Source organism: Dama dama, chromosome 3 (assembly GCF_033118175.1).
Source record: "Dama dama isolate Ldn47 chromosome 3, ASM3311817v1, whole genome shotgun sequence".
Taxonomy (NCBI): Eukaryota; Metazoa; Chordata; class Mammalia; order Artiodactyla; family Cervidae; genus Dama; species Dama dama.
The window spans coordinates 45,742,877-45,766,241 of NC_083683.1; the positions used below are offsets into that span (position 1 = coordinate 45,742,877).

The 23,365-nt window shown below is 35.5% G+C and overlaps 1 protein-coding gene and 1 pseudogene across 4 annotated transcripts in view; one reads left to right on the top strand and one right to left on the bottom strand.

Annotated features, from left to right (window-relative positions):
* Positions 1-5,945: 5,945 nt before the first annotated feature.
* Positions 5,946-23,365, bottom strand: part of LARP4 (La ribonucleoprotein 4) — a 68,397-nt gene continuing 50,977 nt past the window's right edge. For 3 of the 4 annotated variants that reach the window (XM_061127906.1, XM_061127915.1, XM_061127934.1), the window contains 8 exons: positions 21,268-21,480; positions 20,953-21,089; positions 16,186-16,395; positions 15,501-15,549; positions 12,841-13,002; positions 9,740-9,864; positions 9,454-9,622; positions 5,946-8,357 (listed from right to left, as the gene is read on the bottom strand). In XM_061127906.1, the coding sequence (XP_060983889.1) occupies positions 8,019-8,357; positions 9,454-9,622; positions 9,740-9,864; positions 12,841-13,002; positions 15,501-15,549; positions 16,186-16,395; positions 20,953-21,089; positions 21,268-21,480 (1,404 nt within the window). In that variant the 3' untranslated portion in view covers positions 5,946-8,018. The remainder of the gene's footprint in view (positions 8,358-9,453; positions 9,623-9,739; positions 9,865-12,840; positions 13,003-15,500; positions 15,550-16,185; positions 16,396-20,952; positions 21,090-21,267; positions 21,481-23,365) is intronic. The other variant, XM_061127924.1, reaches the window with a different exon arrangement.
* LOC133045685 (large ribosomal subunit protein uL24-like) lies at positions 21,490-23,256 on the top strand (annotated as a pseudogene).

Consider the following 23,365-nt stretch of genomic DNA (forward strand, 5'->3'; position numbering starts at 1 on the left):
GGTTTGTGTTCTCATTTTCCAATCTAATCATAATCCTCTGCTTAAGACTTTCAGTGGCTCTCCATTCCCTACAAAATCAAGTGAAGTCATTTCTTTAGCATACAGTTGGTCATGATTTGATTGTAAAACAAATCCTACTAGCTTTTCTCTATTACTCTACTGAAACCTGCACTCCACCCATTCCAAACTATTACACTGAATTTGCACATGGTCATGCCTCTTTGCCTTTATTTGCACTCTTGGTCAGTTTGCTGCCCATTCTTCCTTCACCTACCTAGCCAACACATATTGATTAAGACTCCATCTGGAAGTTAATGTCTTCCTCCACCAGGAGGGTTGACCACTGTTGTCTTGGTATATACCTAGTATCATCAAAACAGTCAATAATATTTTTTAAGGAATATTTTGGCTTATAATGCTGGCCTCTGAATTTACTAAAGGTAGAATTTTCTTAATTTTGGCATCCTGTGCACCAAGTATCTTGGCTTACAGTAGATACCCAAGATCAGAATGGTCATAAGTGGAACAATTAAAGTCATGGAGCTACTGTGTATTTTCCCAAGATTTGAATACTGATGAAATATGGCATGCTACACAAATAGCCGTGTGTCCACAAGAAAATAAGATAGCGGTAAGACACAATAATTTTTTTTTAAATTTAGTCTAAGTTAATCTGGAAACTTGACGAGTATTTGCTATTACCCCTAATTTTTTTTGAAGAGTACAGAGGCTGAAAGGATTAAATAATCTTCACATATATCTTTTAAGGGCTTCCCAGGTGGTACTAGTGGTAAAGAACCCACCTGCCAATGCATAAGACACAAGGGATGCAGGTTTGATCCCTGGGTCAGGAAAACTCCCTGGAGTAGGAAATGGCAACCCACTCCAGTATTCCTGCCTGGAAAATTCCATGGACAGAAGAGCTTAGTGGGCTACAGTCCATGGAGCCACAGTCAGATACCACTGAGTGACTAAACACATACACAAGGATCTTCACATAGAAAAATGGCAAGTTGATAACAAAACGTTTGTTTTAGCAGTAATAAGTTACAACAAGCTTAATGCTTTTAATTCCTCCCCAATCTATTTTATTGGTGAGGACTGAAAACATTACAACTTGAATGAAGTCATCTAAGAAGTGCTTAGCACACAGTTGTTGCTTGACACATGAGACTGTCCAGGTTGGAGAGAGGATAATGATTAGGATTAAGGTAGCAACAATAAAGACAAAGAAAGAGGCAGATATATAACTAAATACTTTTTAGCCCTATTCCTCAGTAAGCTGGAAAAAAAAGTTATCCAAGTAAAGCCACTCTAATGCTAAACAATCTTTTATAATTAAAGGCATTTTAGTATTTAATTTTGCAGCCCGCCCCTGCCCCCCCCCCCCCACCATCTTGCCATTTTTAGGATTACCAGAAATCCTGCAAAAATAAGCATAACCATTTCAAAACTATACTCATATTTTCCTCCCCACAAAAGGTTCTTTGCCAGTGTATTCAATCATTGTGAATGCCACAAACTTCCATTCAGTTTCAAAGCTACAAATGTGTGAGTCATTTCTTATGCCTTCCCCTTGCCCTCTGAATCTAATCTATTCAAGTGTTTATACCCAAATGTTTCTCAAATCTACCACTTTGCTCCAACTGTATCATCACCAGGTAAATTCTAACTGGTCTCATCTGTTCTCCACAATGCCCAAATTTTAAGTCCCAGGTGTCTGGCTCTTACCTCTTTCTCCAGCCTCAGCTTGGAAGATGGAACAAGGTCCTCCATACTGTATCTGCAGGACCCTACAATTCTTCCAGTGCATCATAAAGTGGTAACGTACAGGTTACTCCTTCATTTCCAACACTCTCCTCCTGGCTCACCTAACTACTACTCCCATCATCTGTCCTCTGCATCTCAGGAAAGTCTCCTCTTTCCATGGAATTTTCCAGGCAAGAATACTGGAGTGGGTTGCCATTCCCTTCTTCAGGGATCTTCCTGACCCAGGAATTAGACCCGGCGACTTGCGTTGCAGGCAGATTCTTTACCATCTGAGGCACCAGGGACGCATTCAATTCCTATACCATCTCCCACTCCAGCTGCATGGATTCTGCCTGATTCCAGCTTTCACATTTACTGCTGGTCTAATTTTGCGATTACTTATGACTATCTAATGCTAAGGACCATAATGGTTGGAATCCAACCTATTTTTTGCTGCATAGCACACTGCCTGGAAGTGTAAATACTGGCTAAATGAATGCCCCACTCATGATTAGCTTCAATGCTGTCAATACCCTGAGTTTTGACATGTTGAGGTCATAGTTATTCGTATAGGCAGAATTTGGAATGCAAAACAGCTAAAATACAACTTAAGACAAATAACAGCCTACATAAGGGTATAGGGAGGCTGAGGTTCTACCATGGTTCATTAAGTGTGATACAGTAGATACACAAAGGAAACAGAAGTGAAGTATAGGGGCTTCAAAGATCTGCAGAACAGCTACCAAAATGAATTGAAAAGAAAAAACTTTCAGGAAGCTTGTTCCTTCCTACACCACCAGATGATGATGAAGGTCCATATTTAGGAGCATTATGAAGAAAGTGAAAACATCTCAATTCCTTTAAACCCTCATACCAACTAAAGACACCCATGATAGTTTTCATGCCAAAGATTTTAAAGGAAACTCACAACCCTTGAGTAGTAAATGTTAAAACTTTTTATAAAAGCTTCTATGCATAAAACTGAAATTTAAACTTGGGAGACATACAATACTCTGTTACCATTTTCTAACAAGGCATATATAAGGTTATCTCAGTGATGAGAATCTTTCGACAAAGCCACTTTTAAAACAACTGAAAAGCCTACATAATTAAGTTTATCAATTGGACATTAATTCACCAAAAATAATACACAATTATACTGCGTTCCTGATATGGTAAAGAAGAAAGTTATGCATCTCTTCTCTTGGCCAAATAAACACCTGACAGGAAGGCCCTAATGCTTTGTTAGCGCGTTACCCCTGTAAATTTGTTATTACTGGGATGATTTTGCTCACTGACACTAGCTAACTTCATTAAGATAAATGTTCATTAGCAAAATAAAGGTTTTAGCTGTTGCAAGGACAATATTACTGAGCTAAGTAACTATCAAAGTGAATGTTCACATTAAATGTTACCATTATGTATATTATTTATAAACATACAACACACAACTTGGTTGAATAAAAATTTCTGAATATATGATGATTAGAATATTTAATTTGAAATTAGCCTATATTTAAAAGACCTTGATTTCTACTATTAAAACATTCATTATAGCTAGACAATTCAAGAAGTGTGGCATAACAGCTATGTAACACTTAAGGGCTTTATAGCAATACTATATTAAATAAAAGTTGAACTATGACATTAATTTACAGATGTCAGCTATTTGAAAAAGCCACAGGTTATTCAGTTTTTCCATTTTTGCCATCATTGATTAAAAAAAATTTTTTTTAATTAAAAAAAAGATTCATACTGTTTGTACTCAAAGCAAAGTGGTTGAAAAAGCAAAGGTAACCAAGGCTTTCTCTTCAAAATAGAAGTTTAAAGGTCCAGAGCTTACATACTCAAGTCAGGCCATTATCTGACCCATGAAGGCAAAACTCTATAAAGATATATATTGCCTTATGATTTTTCTTCCCTTCAATAACTGCTTGTGACACTAAAAGAATAAAACCCCAGAATCACAGAGCTGAATCTTCTAGCTTTTTACTCTCTCACTTTGCAGATGAAGTATCACACAATCCACTTCAAGCCCCCCCAGTCCCCCCACACAAAAAAACCAACAGCTGAAATCAGAATAGAACTACAGAGTGGGCAACATAAAAAGTAATCAGAAAGTAAATACAAGCAGTCATTAGATATAAGCCACCTGGAGGAAAGGAAACCAGTCCTGCTTTTTAATAATTTTATTTTTTCTAATTTTGTGTCACTTTAATTTCCGATAGCACCTTGGCAATGTTGAAAACAAAAATACAAATACAAGGATGTACTCATTTTAACATAATATGCATGAGCATGTGTCACATGTCGGGGCGGGGGGGATGTCGGGGGGCAGTGTGGACAACAAGAACAAACCTTAGCAATGAACAAGAGAAGCCAGATAACTGGTTCTGACCCCTAAGCTCAACATTTACGAGATGTCACTCAAAGGACACCTGAATCAGGCAAAAACCAAAAAAACAAAACCCAATAATGATGCAGACTGTTTCGTATACTAATCAGTATTTTGTGCTGCGTAACTGAAAATAAAACCATTTTATACACAGCCTTATTGATATCTCACTTGTACTTTTAGGAACCGTCTACTCAACAATTTGCAGCTTCTAAAAATAAAACAAACTATTTAACAATCAGGTGGATTTTAAAAGAAAATACTCTCAACCTGAAAAATTCTCTTTCAACTTCTTAAAATGTTCTCATTTAATGAGGACTGAAATGTCTATGTTTCTTCTTGAAATTTCAGACTAGCTAAATTAGCATACACCAAAAAGCCCTAGGTTAAATTAATGGCCACCAAATTGTAAAGAAATGCAAAAAGTTATGAAAGAACCCCATAAATTGTAGTTAAGAATTTATAAAAATCCCTCAAAAGGAACAAACTTTCGCATTTTACCTTTCCTGTAAAAACAAAAACAGTACTTTAAAAATATGGTTAATATACATGGCCAACATATATATCAGAGACTTAACCCCAGTACTGTTTAATGGTGTCAAAGTAAAAAACCAGTGGACATTTAAGCCAAAAGACTACATATTAATGTCACAACTAATAAAACTTTAGAAAGTGTTCAGTGACTTTTAAATACTATTCTCTGCTCCAGCAGATGCTAATATTCCATCATGAAGCCTTCTCCAAAGCCATCCTGGTTATTTAAGAAAAAGGAATGTAAAACAATATTCAAGCTACCTTAATTTTTAGGAACCCAAAATAAATAAATGTGCATGTCATTTGATCACATGCAAATTGAACACATATGATGATGACAATAAAACCATATCACTGAAAGATCATACCTTCTTCTAAAATCCAGTTGAAAAAAATTTAGATGGATCATTCCTTTAAATGCCAGTGTATTTGCAAAAATGAAATTACTCAGACTAAAGACAGGCCTAGATAACATGAAAATCTTAATTATCTGGATAGAAAATGGAGGCAGATTTTGCCATATCTCTATATAGCTTCTCTATGAAGTGCAAGGTGATGAACTTGTATAAGTCTTCTCCTCATACCTTAAGAACTATATATAGCAGAAGATCACTGTACCACACACTCAATTATCATTTGTATCTACTTTTACCTCCAACAACCCAAGGAAGTGTTAAGTCATAAGAATGAAGAGAAACTCTAGACATTTAAATTCTGCCTTCTAAAGAACCAAATAAATAGTTAAACTACAATGAATGCCCAACCCTCATCAGTTTACAGAGTAACGCTGGACAAAAAAAAAACCATCAGTTTCACACAACTCACAGGCATCATTTAGATACAGACCTTAATCTGATGTAATAAAATAAATGCTAAATACATACTGTGAATATATATATTATATATATATACACACACATACACATACACACACACATTATTCTTCCCTATACATCCCATCAAAATGGAAACTATTAGCTGTAATGAGGCAAATTAAGTTAAAACACTGTATTTAATAAGAAGTTTTAAAATGGTCATGTTTTTAAATTTCTACTTTCAATAACATTCTTGGAAAAAGCAAGAACCCACTTGCTTTCTTAAAGAAGAACTCTTTTGTCTTGTGTATCAATCAAAACAGTTTCTAGAAGTTAGGTAGACTAACAGTAAGACACACAAGGATACAAGTAATAAAGGCCTATTTCTATGACACATTGTTAAAAAAAAGTTTCATCTAAGTGCAATAATTAAGTTTATAATCCTTACCAAGTGATTTTTATAAAATGTTTATTCTCTTAAATCCAATGCATTCACAGAGTGTTAACACTTTAAATGCTTATCATTCCACCAGCTGCAGCATTATCTAAGTAAACCAAAATAAGCACTTTTATCATAGATGTAGTCAATGATTATTAATACTTTTTTTTTCTTTAAAGGACCTAAACTTCCCCCAAATTTCAACACAGGTAGTTTTATTGTATGTTTCATTTAGTAGAAAATAGTGTGTAGAAATGAATAGCTTCGAACTGCTTAAATATATTATATCATGTTATCAATCCACCAAATTAAAAGCAATTGCCAAGCTGAATAAGTTACAAAGAAGTGATAATTCTGGATTGTACAGAAATGTGCAGTGTTTTCAAAGCTCTGAACAATTACCTACTAATACAAATCTCCAAAGCTTAACTTAGAGTTGGAAGATGAGTTTCACAGTAATGTAATTTTAACCTCCATTTACATTCATTTTAATATATTACTAAGATGTTTATTCTATGTCACAATGGTGCTTTCCAGTGTTCACAATTTACAGTTTCAGTTTGTACAAATGTAATTCACTAACATAAGGGACAGTTATTACTATCACAAACTATCCCTAAAGAGAAAACACAGAACTCTGAAAATGGTATGACTTAAAACAGATTAATGCAACATGGTTTTTGATTTTTTAGCCATTTTCTAAACACCAGCATGTAAACTTGTCTATTTCATATGAGAGTTACAACTTTATTCACTGAGAAATATGTTAATTTTAATTATCTAACTTGTTAACTCAAAAATTTTGCGACTTGCTGGCTCTGTTTCTGTGAATTCCAAATCTGTCTTTTTTTTTTTTTGGAGAAAGAGAAAGAAAGGAGGTGATAAATACATTGTAAACAGAAAAAAAGTTGTCCCCAAATTAAGCCTTTAAAAAGAAATTTCTTTTAATGTCTACACTATTTAACACTTTAAGAGTTGGCTACAATGTTTCATCTTTAACACTAACAAATAAATTATTGTTGGGTCTGTCTGCCCTACTATTATGGGATATAAGTTCTAAATACATGACCAGAAGAGTAAAATCCTTCAATGTTCAAGTCAGAAATTTAGAACAGTTATGATTTGACTAGACTGATCAAGGCAGTTAGAAACATACAATTCTGTAGTTGGTTGGTTATTTTGCTTTTGGGGGTGGGCAGTCAAAGAACTGAGAATAACAAATGAAGTTAACAAAAGAAAACTGTTTCCTATTTTAGGGGGCTGGGGAGAATCACAGGGCAGCTTAAACCTCTGAACTCCATTTGACCCACCCACTCAGATCTACTATAAAACTGCAATTTTTTGAATAACCCCCATTCTTTCCTTGAATTTCAAACTGATTGGTAGTCATATCTCTAAGTACAATCAGAGTTTAACAGCTTGTTGAATGAAATATTAGTAAGGTTGAAAAGACAGACTAAATTTCAAACTGGAAAAAAAATCTACTCAAGTATTACATTCAGTTTTCAAATCATTTACTAACATGACAACAGATTTGGCTTCAATCACACTTGCACACACTCACACCACAACAGGCACCCCAGCCACTGATCTGTTTTGCAACACAAGGCCATATAGGCAGAAATGGCATTCTCCAAGCCAAACTTTAAATAGATTAAAAAAATTAATTTCTAATTTTACAGAAATGCTTCTTCAAAAAATATTTTCTCTCACTCCCTCGTCTCCTACTGAAGGATGTGTAATATGTTTTTTTCCCAAGCTAAATCTGAACCCTCAAAATTGATTCCAGGCAGAAGATCTCTGCAAATTAAAATCAAAAACAAAAATAGAAAAATTATATTTTTATATATGTATACATATATATATATATTTATACTGATTGGAATCCTCCAGCATTTTAAAATCACTTTAGAGATGAATTTTGGGATTCTACTGCTCACAACTCCAAAATCCGTAATGATTTAAGGATGTACTTTCTCTTGCTTCCTTCCTGGCCACCCCCTCCCCTCCAAAACAGTTCAGTATAGCCACGGCTCAAGTTTAATGGGAAGAGAGAGAAGGTTTTGAATAGTTTTTGTTTTGTTTTTTACTTTGGTGATCTGGGTGGCACATATTGCTCTTTGCCATTACGTCGAGTCACTCCCTGAGGTATAGCCCTATGGCCAAACTGGCGTCTCTGTTCCCTGATTTTTCCAGCTGCTCCCCTGGGAATGGCATTGCCTCGAAAGCCAGAGTAATCCTTACTAGCCCTTGCTTCTGGCTTCTCATGTTGTTTCTCAAAGGACTTCTCGGGAGCTCCATTCTCTTCATTTTTGGTGGGAGATACTGCATTGGAGCGCAGTTCTCTCAGTGGCTGCGCAAGAGCTGGAGCTGGCTCTTTAGGGGGCTTCTGGCACACTTCAGCATAACTGAGCTTTCGAGGTTCCTTTGAAGTAGAGAAACAAAAACATTTATGGTACATATACTCTAAGTGATAAAGTTCAAAATGAGTAGTGTCAACCATAAGAAATCAGTAAGGAAAGGGCAATAGGCAATCTCATACAAATTGCTATTAAGTGTATTGGTGTACTGGAACAATTTAAAAAAAGTTTGAATATAATGAAAAAGTCCTAGCATTTTACATATGATACCATAATTTCACTTGAGATATTTATTTGAAGGATGTACAAGTCAGCACTGTTTATAGTGATGCAAAAAACTGGAAACCTAAGTGTCTAACAAGGAAAAACAGATTAAATTAATAATGATGATGAAATACAATGGTTCCATTCTCTCTTCCCTGGCTAAGAATCCTGAGAGAGAGACCACAAAAATCTCAGCAGAGCATCTGGAAACCAATAATGAAAGTCTTAACTACCTCATCTGAAAAGGAAGAGAACAGGGATGCTGTGAGAATGGGCCAAAGTATGCAAAAAGACTGTAGTCCTGGTCCTAGCATAAAGAATGCATGTAAAAACTGGCAGCTGCTATTCTATTATTGTTACTACTTTTGTTATTAAATGACAAGGTAAAATGTTAACTAGAAAAAAGAAAGAGCTCTATCAAAAATGGACAGTTTTATCAATAAATGAAAGACTTAGGGCTAAATTCTGTGGGTTCTTCCCCTCTGCATTTTTGTATTTTTCAAATTTATAAAAATGATTCTGGAAACTTAATAAAGATGGCAGTGGCCCCTCAAGGGTTTTATAGATTTGTTAAGCATTATACAGAAAGAATTTCAAGAGGCTCAAAGCCAAAAAAGACACAGTTGCCAAGAAAAGTAAGCGTCACTTAACCATAATGATTGGAAATAATGACAGTAATTTCTTCACTCCCTCAACAAGGCTAAAATTTCCCTTTTCTTCAGATTGACTTTAAACTCTTTTTTTTTTCATTTATTTAAACTCTTTTGATGCAGGCAGCCAGCCCCAGTTTGGGCTATTTCCAAATGACTCTGCTCTAGCAGGGTTCTATGAAAAATAAAATTTCTCATTATTTATCCTACTGTTTTATTCTCACATAAACTAAATTTATCAGGTTACCTGCAGGGCCACAGCTACAGCCGCACTTATGTTGTTATTACATGGTGAAGCAGTATTTGTTCTCGATGGCTTTGCAGTACTCGGGGAAGAAACTGGTACTATTGGCTGGCTGGGAACATCCTTCTGAACAGTGGAATCCTCTACTAGATCCTTTTCAGGCTGAGTTGTGCTACCGAAAAAAGAACTTGACATTAGCCTTAAAATATAGCACAAAGAAACAGCTGAGCAAATGACCAGATGCAAAAGTAATCTTAATGTGAAAGATCATCTACATTGAAACTTGTACCTTAATGCAGAAAGCTCAGCTGTACATGGGGGACTGGGGCTCATACTGAGTTGCTGGGCAGAAGTGCAGTCTGTCTGTTCATCCTCTGTAGGCACTGGGCAGCTAACTCTGAACTCTTCATTATCCTTAAAGTGGAAACATATTTCAAAATTAAATTTATATAGATACTTCTCCAAAGACGATAAACACGGCCAATAAGAACATGCATGAAAAGCTTGACATAATCATCCAATAGGGAAATGCAAATCAAAACTACAATGAGAAACCACTTCACATTCACTAGGATAGCCATAATCAGTAAGACAGACAGTAACAAATGTTAGTGGTGGTATGTAGATATTGGGATTCTCAAACATTGAGGATGGAAATGTAAAATATTCAGCCGCTCTGTTAAAACAGTCTGGCAACTTCTCAAAAAGTTACATATAGAGTTACCATACAACCCAGCAATTCTATACAGTTAAAAATCCAAGAGAAAACATATGTCTATATAAAAACTTTAATACAAATGTTCACAGTACATTATTCATAATAGCCAAAAAGTGAACAAGCTAAATATTCAGCTGGTGAGTGGATGAACAAAATGTGGTATATGTCTATCCAATGGAATATCACTGCACAATGAAAGGAATGAAGTACTGATACACACTAAAACAAAGAATGGTCCGTGAGGACATTATGCTAAGTGAAATAAGTCAGTCACAAAAAGACAAGTATTGTTTTGATTCCATGTATATGAGGTACCTAGAACAGTCAAATTCATAGACACAAAGCAGAATGGTGGTTGCCGGGGCCAAGGGAAGAGCGGAATGTGAGCGACACTATTCATCACGGTTAAAATGACAAATCTTACGTTACATGTATTTTACTACAAGTGAAAAAAAAGAAAAACAAGGAAGACCCCTAAGAAATTAAAATTGACTGACAAAATAAAATTTTAATAAATTTTTAGGGGTATGGGATTAAAATTTTTAAAAATTCACAATAGGTTTTAAAGGTAACATTCAGAAAAACTTTGCAGAAAATATAGACAAGTAAAAGACAAAAATTAGAAAAGCCAAACAAGAAAATCAGAGATCTGATTTATAAGGTCCAGTATCAAACTAAGTGTTTATCTCACATTTGTGGGTTAGAAGTACAAGAAGTAGACTTTATTATTATTCTTTAAAAATGTATCTGTGTATCACTGGAATTAGATTTTTTTGAGCAGAGCAGTCATGTAGCAGTTTTTGATGAAATGTCTCCAACACACCCCTGAGATGAGATGTGTGCATGCTCAGTCATGTCCAACTCTTTGTGATCTCATGGACTGTAGCCCACCAGGCCCCTCTGTCCATGGGATTCTCCAGGCAAGAATACTGGAGCAAGTTGCCATTTCCTTCTCCAAGGGATCTTCCCAACCCAGGGATCAAACCCAAGTCTCTTGTGTCTCCTGCACAGGCAGGCAGGTTCTTTACCACTAGCACCACCAGGGAACCAACACCTCTATGTATCATACCTCACCAAATTTGAGAAGCCATCAACTGTAAAACATACCGATTAGCTTATATGCTACTAAGAAAAAACAATGCCACTAAAACTACAATAGATTTTAATTGTAAGACAGCCTGATTTTCAAAGGTGAAAATGTTAAAAAAAAAAAAAAAAAAAATCTATCTTAGAATTGGTGAGTCAAAGTGTTAGTTGCTCAGTTGTGTTTGACTCTTTGTGACCCCATGGACTGTAGCCCACCAAGCTCCTCTGTCCATGGAATTCTCCAGGCAAGAATATTGGAAGTGGGTTGCCATTTCCTTCTCCAGGGATCAAACCCGGGTCTCCTGCACTGCAGGCAGATTCCTTACCATTTAAACAACTACAAATTAACAGAATTACATTAAAAAAAAAAAAAAAACTGTAAAATACCTCAAAAATTCTGATGGAAAACAATTTCTAATAAAGAATTCTACGGAGAAAAGCTACCAGGTCAAGCATGAGAATCGAAAAACATTTTTAGAATGCAAGATCTTAAAAAATTTATACTAAAAACCTCTTATAAAGGAATCCTAGGAAGATCTGACTGACCATAAAATGGGAAACTCAAACAAGAGTAAGAAGAAGGGATCCACCAAAGAGGATTCTCAGGATGATGGTGAAGTCCCAGGAACACAGCTGTGCAGAGTATAAGAAAGGAGACATAGTAACAGTATCCTATGAGGCTCAGTTATGAGGGAAAAAAGATGCAATACTGAGATATGACTCATAAATGATGGCATGACCTACTTTAATTGGCAGTGTCTTTTTACTTTCTTAGTGATACCAAAATAACGGGGCATCCTTTAACTGATGGCATCACAGATATGATGAAATACAATATACTGGGAAGATAAAATGCTACAGTTTAAGAGAGTTAAACCCTTAGCTTCTAGAGTGTAAAGTTAACAGACAACATCTAAAACTGAATGGTCAAGAAGCAGCAGTATAAACATGCTAAATCAGAAATACAAGGATAAATGTGAGGAGAAAAAGCTAGAGTTGAAAGTGGATTCAAGGGACACTATTTTTCTTTATAAGCCCAGATATACTATGTACATATTCTCTTAAAAATAAAATTGAGTTAGAAACAAAAGGTAGGAAATGAGAAAAATTTGTGGGGCATGAAGATTTAGCATATAGAGGTCTACACTCAAAAATATTGTAGGATGGGTTATCCTAAGCTTTGACATCAACTCTCCATTTATTTGAAAGACTGAGTTTACCAAAGTAGCTTAGAATTCACTCACATTATCAGATAATTGGAAACGACACAAGTTGAAACAACATTTTCCATTCAGCTTGCATTAATTAGTTCTACCAAGCTGGGTTGACTGATACAAACACATGCAAATACGGAAATACGGAGACACATTTTATTGACCTTGCGTAGCTTTAACACAAATCTTTTCATAATACTCGAATTATTCATGAATTCATGAAAACCTCATGAATTAAAATCTCTGGCAGAAGTAAGCACTGAGCGCAAATAAAATTCTAATTTGCAAATAAAATTCTAATTCTAATAATAACCCTGGAAACAAAGGCAAAAACTGGTCCCATAAGATATAGATCAACGCTTTAGTGTTTACCTTTTCTTTGCAGACACCCTTAACAACATCAGACATCCTGCTCTCCAAAACAAGTTCACCTGGGGTTCTTGATGAACTTCCAGGTAAAGGAGGAAAATTTGAGGCTAGCAAGTCAAACTTTGGTGTGGGAACCTTTGCTTCAGCTGTTGAAGGATGGGGTCTCTAAAAGACACAAGTCAAAAAACAGGTTACATGTCTATTTCATTCCTTAACCCTGTACCACAGAAGCTGAAAGCTGTAGAAACAAACAAAATTGCACCCTAATGAACGGAACTGTTCCTCTATAAATTCTTGGATTCTCATCTCAGTTGAGCTCTCATTAGTAATTTATTGGTCCAGTTTATCCTTAGTCAGCTTCTTTTCTTGGTTCCTTTGCAAACTTTGCCACTTTCCTTAAACCTTCAAATCAATCTCCACTATTCTTTGCTTTCCAAATTTGCTATAGCCTCTCCCGTAACAACAACAAAACACCCTACACTATCTAGATTTGCCAGCATCTTTTTTCCTTCCATAGACTCAAGAGAAAACAATATCCTTCCTTAAGAATCTTATCTTTCTTTCATCTACCATTCTCTATATTCTCAGACAAACCTCTCACATATTATATTTTCTCCTCTACTCCCTCACCTCTGCATTTACATCACTAAAACTGCGTTGACAAATCACCAATACCTTACATAATACAAAATCTGAGGTTTCCCCCACTGACCTCACTAGAGCAAACATTCTTTCCTATGGGAGCTCATTCTTCCTTTAGCTTCTGATACTTTCTCTTCATTCTCAGGTCTGACAAGCATGTGATCATCTTTCCCTGTCAACTTCTTTGGAAGGTTTTTGATTTCTGTATGATTACTACTCTTACTGCCTTTACATACTCTCCCTGTGTGATATCCATCATCCATGGCTTCAACTACTACCTACGTACAAACAGTTCTAAAAAAAATCATTTTCACTTTTTGGAAAATTTTTGGTTGCACAACTCTGAAAATTTACCAAAAATCACTAGGTTGTACACTTTTAAATATTTTCAGAGCAGATCTTTGCCCGAAATCCAGATATCCACTTGCCTATTAGCCATCTCCACTTGGATTTCTCTTGGATACGTCAAACAAAATGAAATAATTCATTTTTCAACCCCAAAGCTACCATGATCCTCAAGGTTTCATTCTTGCTGTTTTAAAAATCAGTCTACATAGAGTCCCCTGCATGACCTTATCTATTCTTATAACTGTAATTACTACAAGTAAGCCTATAAATTCTAAATTTCACCTCTAGCTAAGATCTCCTCACTGCACAATGGCACCCCCACCCTGCCTTTTCTACAAAAAAGCATGTTTTCTTTCAATCCTCAATCTAGATGTTTTCAACACATTGAACAGACCTCAAACCTAGACTCTCCTCTCAATTGTTCAGGGACACTTGAAGATTCACATGGCCTGCTACAATGATATCTTAAAAAACTTGCCTTACAATCTCAAGGCTGTCCACAGTATAGAAAGCTGTAAATGCAAACAACCACACTTTTTAAAGGGTTCACAGTTTGCCCCAAGAACTATTCTTTGTGTTAAAATGCAATTATTTTTCTTTGAAAGTTGGTCGCTTTTCACTGCTTAAACATGCGGTATCTGTGTATTTTTAGGTACATTACACAAACACTATATAGTACACTATTATATATGTATATTAATTTACTACTTATGCATGGTAAAGCATTATATTCCACACATATATAAATGTATATAAATGTAAATTCTAGTATTTTCTTGAAACATCCATGCTTTCCTACACTGTTTTTATTCCTCAACTCCTTTTGACCAATTAGGAGATGGCAAACATTCACCATGAACAAACCTCAAAAAATAAAAATATGAGTAATTTGAAGCTAGCTAAGTGAGGATTCAAAAACCTGCCTAGAACTATAAAAAATTTTTTTTTAAAAATCTTAAGTGGGAAATATAAAAATCAGCAATAGGTAGAGAATTGCCCCTAAGTAACAATTAATAAATAGTGTAACAATTTCCAATACCACCCAACAGAGCTTTAAAAGTGAACCACGTACTATATTAGATTTGCAAAAAATCACACACTTTGTAAGGCTATGGACAAACAGGAACTTCCCTCACTGAGTGAAAACCACCACAAATCCTACAGGAAAGCATCAGGCAGTAACTCACTGAACCGGGACTCAGAAATCACCTCCAGAGATTCTCCTTCAGATACTATTGCACAGACAGAAGTGATGGTTATACGAGGTTACCACTGCACTGTTTGTAACAGCATTGTAAGAGTAAAACATTGAAATTCCTTAAATCTCTATTCATAAAGCAATAATTAAACTTTACATGGAATATTTCCATGGATTTTATTTTAAACCATGTGAATAGATTAGGCATTCAAGCAATTTTTTTTTAAAAAAACTGAGCAATACAGGTCAAATCTGTAACTACATGTGTGCTTTGAGGGTGATGAGTGGTGGTGATAGTAGGTATTTCAGGGTCAAAAACAGGCCGTAATTATCTTTGCTGAATATTACAACCAATAAAACAAAATCAAGGAAAGACATACCAGAAGTCAATCCCACACTAAATCACACAAGAAAAAAAAAACAAACAAACCCTGAACACATGTAATTAAAAGTTAAAAAAAAAAAAAAAACTTACTGGGATCCTTTCATCTTCCCGACGTCTTCGACCTCTGAAGAGAGTTCTCCTTTTAACAATGATAAAAGGGGGTGGGGGGTGGGGGGAAAGGAGAACTCATTAACTTTCTTCAAATGTGTATGTTCTATCAAAGATAGGTGAATTTCTGTTTTAAGTATCTATACTTCCTAGATCTCCTTTATTATTAAAAGATATATATTCTCCTGAAGGGATCCTGAGCTGATCTACAGAAAACTTCACCTACTACCACCACCATCACCACTAAGTAAACTGGTCCTATTTTTATCAGCAGTGCTCCCTCCATATCAGAAACATATTAGGGTTCAGTTTTTTGGTTTAGGAAGGGTAGACAATATATAACCAATTCCCACAGTTCACACGTTGCCAGAAATTAAACCTATGGTGGCATAAGATCTTTCTAATTAATCTTTCCTTAGTGAACTGTAAAGAACTTCAGAATAACTTTTATAAACCTGACTCAGAATTATATTCTTTATAGGCATTATAAATTTCTTAATTATGAAAAACTAGTAACTCATATTATGTGAACAAAAAAATTTTTTAGCATAACTATATACCAATAATTAAATTAAAAAAAAATCACTAAATCATGGACTTCTAATATTCATATTATGAAAGAATTTTCATATACATTATTTACATATTTATTACCATATTTCCTTACCTGCCCCTGCCATAGTCCCCATTCTGTTCCATCTGCAAAGCGGGAGTCTCTTTTGGAAGGCAGCTTTGCTCCTGATGCCCTGTCACTGCAGGATTATGTCGTTCAGTTGCAAAGTTTCTTGAACCAGATCTGGTCAATGGTCCATCCCCCAACGACACAGAGCCCTCTGTTGAATGTTCTGAACCACCTGACCTAAAATGAGGCTTCACACTGTAAGAAACATAAGGCCATATACACGAAAGAATAAATTAAGACAGAAAAATCCTTCCTCTTAATGGTAGAAATTCTGAATAGGCCAAGTTAAAAACTGCCTTCTGCTGTATTCTGATTTTCCATAAACGAGGTTGGACACAGAAGCATTATATTGTAAAAATGTAAATCCTTTAATGTCTCAGATGTATTATGTTTAAAAGGCAAACAATTTTTACATTAAAAAAGTTGTTTGGAGCAATCTGGGGATGATCCAAAGTTCTTCAAGATTAAGCTACTTCTACCTCAAAATTCAGGATATAACTAGGATTTCAGCTAACTTCTTTAGCACAAGATATAGTTTGGACATATGTAAATCAGCCAGACTAGAAGCTTATTGCATCTATGCCATACATTCTCAATGTGGCAATAAAACCCCCAAAGGGAGTAAGAATTGGAGTAAGTAGACATACAATAATCTCTAGCATTAAATTATCATATGAGGGAATTGGGGGAAAAGTCTAAAAAGGCACTTTAGGGGACTGAAAATTAAAAAAAAAACAGCAAGGAATAGTGAAATATATTAAAATTAAAGTTTCTTACTAAGCATCCCTCTCCAAATGCAAACAGTTGTTCAAAGATCCAACAAAACTGTGGGACCAAACACCTAGGAAAATATAATGCAACTAATAGCCTGGCACGACTTCATGAATTAAGGTAAGAAATCTGATGAGAAACAAAAAACCAAACCAAAACCAAACAAAAACACAAAAACCACCTACTTCAACAAAGGTACCTTTTACCTTGGATGACAGGTATAAGTACCCCAACTCTCTAACAACTATAAGCAGATGAAACTAGGGTACAATAAATGAAAGAGGATGCAGTTTAATTAACAGTGAAAACATTTAGGACTACCTGGGTGGTCCAGTGGTTAAGAATTTGCCTCCCAGGAGATTCAAGGGTGGGGGTGTGTATGTGTGAGATTCATGTTGATATATGGCAGAAACCACCACAATATTGTAATTATCCTCCAAATGAAAATAAAATTAGAAAAAAAAAATCCACCTTCCAATGCAGGGGACAGGGGTTCGATCCCTGGTTGGGGAACTAAGATGCTATAAGCTATGGGGCAACTAAGCCTGCAAGTCATTGCAACTATTTAGCCCACGTGCTCCAGAGCCTGCAGGCCACATGTGCCACAACTAGAGAAAGCTTGGGGCCGCAAGAAAGACCCAGTACAGTCAAAATTAAAATTAATAAATAAACTTTATTTTTTAAAAAGTGAGAATATTTCAAGTAAGCCCAAGTAACTGAGGATCTTGGCTCTACAGCAGATTAAAAAAGGAAGTACTAGATTTCCATTTAGCCCCTTCCCTGCAGTTTATACACTCCATTCTTTTAGTCTATTTTTGTAGTTATTCAACTATCCTACTAGCTCTTTAGAGAATATAAAAAATGAAGGTACTACTACTAAAACAAACATAAATATCAGGCTATAAATATTAGCTAAGTCTCATATATGATACTTTTCTAGAAAATTACTTACATGATACAAAATAGATTCTGAATAGCAATGAAATTCAGCGTCAACTAATACAAACTAATTTTCAAGACATTTATATTATCCATCAGATCTGAAAATGACCTCAGGAGGTACACATGCTGTTTATGTATCTGTTAAACTATCACCAAAATCTTCTCACTGCATCAATACACCCAATAAGACAAGTTACTAGGTTTAAACAGCCCCCAGATCTCATCATCTTTCCCTTCACAGAGAAGGACTTACAATCGAAGTCCAGGCAAAAGAAAAAAGGATGATGAAAGAAATGTGACAAAAGACGAGAAGGAAAGTGACAGAAAGATAAAGTATTAAAGGAAGAAAATTGTCCAGACTTCTGAAAGTTAGTCCTATGATCATCACTGGGCTGTTACAAGGTTAGTATTATAAACTGCTCCTTGACCAATGACTTAAATATACAAAAATAAAGGCTTGACAGTGGTCAGTTCTTAGAAGTAAGATGGAAATCAAGATTTGGGTTCGTAGTCAAAAGGCTCTAGTTCATCTGCAACATCTACATTTTTATAAGGAAGTATCTATTATTTCTGTGACTAAAAATTAGTAACTATCTACACTGGTCAAATATATGGATAAAACTATACACAAATAGATTTGAGTAACAAGGAAAATCACACTAAATCTGTATCTCCAAAACCACAGATACATCTCCTTGTAAGCAAGAATGGCTTGACTATCATTTTTGGCTTTCTTATTGCAATTTTATCTCTTTTGCCAAGAAAACAAAGCAGATAAAAACATCAAGTGACAATAAAGGAATACCATAAACCCATATAACGTATTTTTAAGGTAAACATCTGCAAACACTAATACTTTTTGTTGTTACTGAAAACTGTTTTTAGTCTATCATATAACCAAGATGCCTATTTCACTTTACTGCTTAAAGCAAAATTCACCCTGTCAAAGAAAAGTGAAATCAACAGATATGTGTTTCTACAAAGTTACTATTTCTAATCATAAGAAATCTGTATCTCCTCACAAGGGAAGTATAAACTGTCATTAATGGAATTATTTTCAAGGAAAAAAAAAAACTTTACTAGCTATAGTAGAAGAAAAATAAATATACTAATCTCAGGTTTGCTAATTAAAAGCCATGTAACCCTAGTAAATGGGACACGACTGAGCGACTGAACTGGACTGAACTGAACCCTAATAAGATAACCACCCCCCTCAACTTTCAGTTCCTTCATCTGTAAAATGAATTAATAAAACTACACTATAACAAAGGTCTTTCCAGACTTAAAACATCACTGTCTCTATATGCATATGGTAATTAAATAATTTTTTTTTAACAGAAAGGTGGTTAGAGGACAGTGTGTGTTTTAAGGCTCATTGTACTTCTACACATATGTTCTAGCAATTACTTGAATTTTGTTCTTATTACTGTATCAAACTAACAGTCATTTATAAGAGTACAAGTAATCTTTATAAAGAATCCTTCATTCTTACAATATGAAGAGTTCTCATTTGAAACTTCATAGAACAATTATGAATGTGTATATATAGTAAAAATTTCCAAACACTTAAAAGTGACCTTCAGGGAATTCTCTGGTGGTCCAGTGGTTAGGACTTGGCTTTATCAGTGCTATGGGCCCAAGGTCAATACCTGATTGGGGAACTAAGATTCTACAAGCTTCCTGGTGCAAACAACAACAAAGATGTTCAAATGTTTAAACCAAATGTGTCCGTTAAAAGTGAATACAAAATCTGTGACTAATTATTAGAGAGTGGTACATATGAATGCTTCTAGAGTATTTTTTTAATACTGGAAGGCTTGTTTCTTCAGTGAAGCATGTTTCAGAAAAACCTTATAAAAAAGAATTAAGTTCCTAAAAGCTATTTTGGAAAACCATACCCTACATGTGGTCTCCTTGACAAAAAGAACCAAGTAAGAGAATTCTCATTCCGGCAAGAAAAAAAAAATTACTGAACAGAAGTAATTAGAAACAAAAAAACAACATAGGAGGCTCACAAAATAAGGCAGAGAAATAATAGATGTGAACTACTAAATAAGTCTAAACAACTAAATAAATCTGAGCCCCTTCTCCTTTGGTTACTTACACTCCGGCAAAAGTCGTATTATATACCAAATTACTGAGATTATCAGTTGATAATCTCAACTGAGACTCTGGAGTTCTTAATAATTTATTCAGAATACTATGGTTTAAGTGTAGGCTTTGGAATCAAACTGCCTGGACTCAAATCTTGGCTCTGTAAGCTACTGGCTTCATGCTTCTAGACATGATATATAACATTTTTATTTCTCAAATTTCTTCTTTTGAATAGAAACAATACTGTATCTACAGGGTTATGAAAATTAACAGTGATATAACAAGTCAAGGCCTTAAAACAGAACTTTAGACATGACTCAGTAAAGAACGGGCTTCCATGGTGGCTCAGACAGTAAAGAATCCACCCACAATGTAGAAGACCTGGGTTCGATCCCTGGGTCAGGAAGATCCCCTGGAGGAGGGCATGGCAACCCACTCCAGTATTCTTGCCTGGAGAATCCCCACGGACAGAGGAGCCTGACGGGCTACAGTCAGGGGTCAGACATGACTGAGTGACTCAGCACAGCATAGTTCATGGAAATCAAGTCAATCCTTAAAAACGATAAATAACTCACTCTCCCAGTATTTATTACTCAAATCAGTTAACATTTCTACCCTCAAAAAACTCATTCTCCAAAATGTTAACATATTAAATGGTACCTAGAAACCAGATTTTATATTGTTACCACAAAATTTTTTGTTCTCTTTATTATTAAAAAAAAGGTCAATATATACTGGTGTATAATCTCAGTCCCAAATCCTTTTTATATGCATTATCAACTCTGAGGTAAAAGTGTGTTTATTAATTGTTAACACATTTTTTTTCGGGGGGGAGGTGGGACCCTTTTTATTGTGTTAGAAAATAAGCATTGCTATTAACATAGTGACTGTAAGAACTACCGGGAGTTATGTACAATAAATTCCAGCTATCATATTTTACCTTACCGATTTTTTTGGAATGGTCGACCCATATTTACAGTAGCAGCGGCGGCGGCGGCGGCGGCAGCGGCGGCGGCAGCATTTGTTTTATAAGATGCTGGTGAACTAAAGCCATTCACAAAACTACCATTGGGAAAGGGAGCCTAAAAAAAAATTTTAATGTTTAAATTGATTTGGGGTATTAAATATACTTATCACCATTTAAAGCCTAGAAAGTAACAACCATCAACACAAAACAAAATAAAACAAGAACTCTAACTCTGATTTCTTCAAATTTCAGCTTCAGTGAAAAACTATATATTCTCTAAGGTTCTCACTTACCAGCGGTGTTTCAAAGTAAGGTGCGGGATTTGGAGACCAAGACTGAGGCACAATACTATAGACAGAGTACTGTTGGTGAGGATTATATACAGGCTGCATAAAGACCGGTGAGGCATACTGTGCTTGAGTTTGAATGGGCTGACTATACATACTAGAATCCATTAATCGATAACCATTCTTAGCAAAAAATGTATTGATGGCTTTTATCCTTGCCTAAAAGCAAGAAGAACACAAAGAATATATAATCACAAAGGATTAAGGGTATACTTTCACAAATATATTTAATTTACATTTTAAAAACATTTTAAAAACTTTTACACAGAAAATACAATACAATAAACAAAGTAAAATCATAAAAGTCAAAATATTAAAACTAACTGCAACTCATCAAAACAAAGGGAAAAAAGGCAAGTGGCTCTTATGTGAAAAGATGCTAGACCTTGCTCACAGAGAAACACAATTAGAATGGAATTAATATTTCTCACTTATAAAATTGGCAAAAGCCTAAACATCTGACAACATACGCTACTGAAAAAGCTGTGGCAAAACACATACTCTGATATACTGATGATAGGCATTCAAAACAGTACAACCCTTAAAAAGGGAAATAAATAAAAGTAACCTGGTGACTCCAGAGCTTTTTGACAGAAAATGTAGAGGAGCCTAGAATATCTTGTCCCATTAGAAAGCAAGGAACATTGAAAAATACCCTAACAAAAGGACTCAAAGAGGTCACACTTCATCAGTAAGGACAATAAACACAACAAATATGTTTAAATATTCAAAAACAAAAAATATCTGAATGGTAGTTTTTGAAGGTCATTTTGAAGGGGCTTCCCTGATGGTGCAGACAGTAAAGAATCTGCCTGCAATGCAGGAGACTCAGGTTCAATTCCTGGGTTGTGAAGATTCCCTGGAGAAGGAAATGGCAACCCACTCTAGTATTCTTGCCTGGGAAATCCTATGGACAGAGGAGCCTGGCGGGCTACAGTCCATGGGGTTGCAAAAGAGTTTGACAGGACTTAGTGACTAAATAACAACAAGGGAACCAACACATTATTTTGAAAACTGGTAATAAAAGTTAGAACCAGGCATTTATCATACATCACATATATAACCTATAGCTAAGGGTAATGAATATGAGGGAAAGTATTTTGACTAACAAATGGAAAAAATATAGAACAGAAATAGCAACAGATAGCAACCCTTAATGAATTAATGTATCTAGTCAATGATTAGCAACAGCTAATATACCAGAGACACACAATGACATATACTATGTTTTTTTGTTCTCTCTGCTGCTCCAAAATCAAGTCCAATTCTGATTAAGCCTCTAGATCTAGCTACCAATTTGCATGAAATAGAGAGGACAAAGACGGTGTTAAAACTATGCTTACGAATATAACTGACAGCCTGCAAATCTCTTCCCTCCTGTGACCATCGCTGAAGCGCCAGCGGCCAAAATGAAGTTCAATCCCTTTGTGACTTCTGACGGAAGCAAGAATCGAAAAAGGCATTTCAATGCGCCTTCCCACATTCGCAGGAAAATTATATCTTCTCCTCTTTCTAAAGAGCTAAGACAGAAGTACAACGTTCGATCCATGCCCATCCGAAAGGATGATGAAGTTCAGGGTGTACGAGGGCACTACAAGGGGCAGCAAACTGGCAAAGTAGCCCAGGTTTACAGGAAGAAATACAGCATCTACACTGAACGAGTGCAGCGGGAGAAGGCTGATGGCACAACTGTCCATGTGGGGATTCACCCCAGCAAGCTGGTTACCACCAGACTAAAACCTGGTTACCACCAGACTAAAACTGGACAAAGACCGCAAAAAGATCCTCGAACGTAAAGCCAAATCTCTCCAAGGAGGAAAGGAAAAGGGCAAATATAAGGAAGAAACAATTGAGAAGATGCAGGAATAAAGTAATCTTGTCTACAGCTTTCATTAAAAACTGTTAAAATGAAAAAAAAAAAAAAAAAGAATACAACTAGCCAACTAAAAAGTGGCCTGAGAACTTGAATACACATTTCTCTAAAGATATACAAGTGGACAATAAGCATATGAAAAGACACTCAACATCACTAATTCCTGAAGGA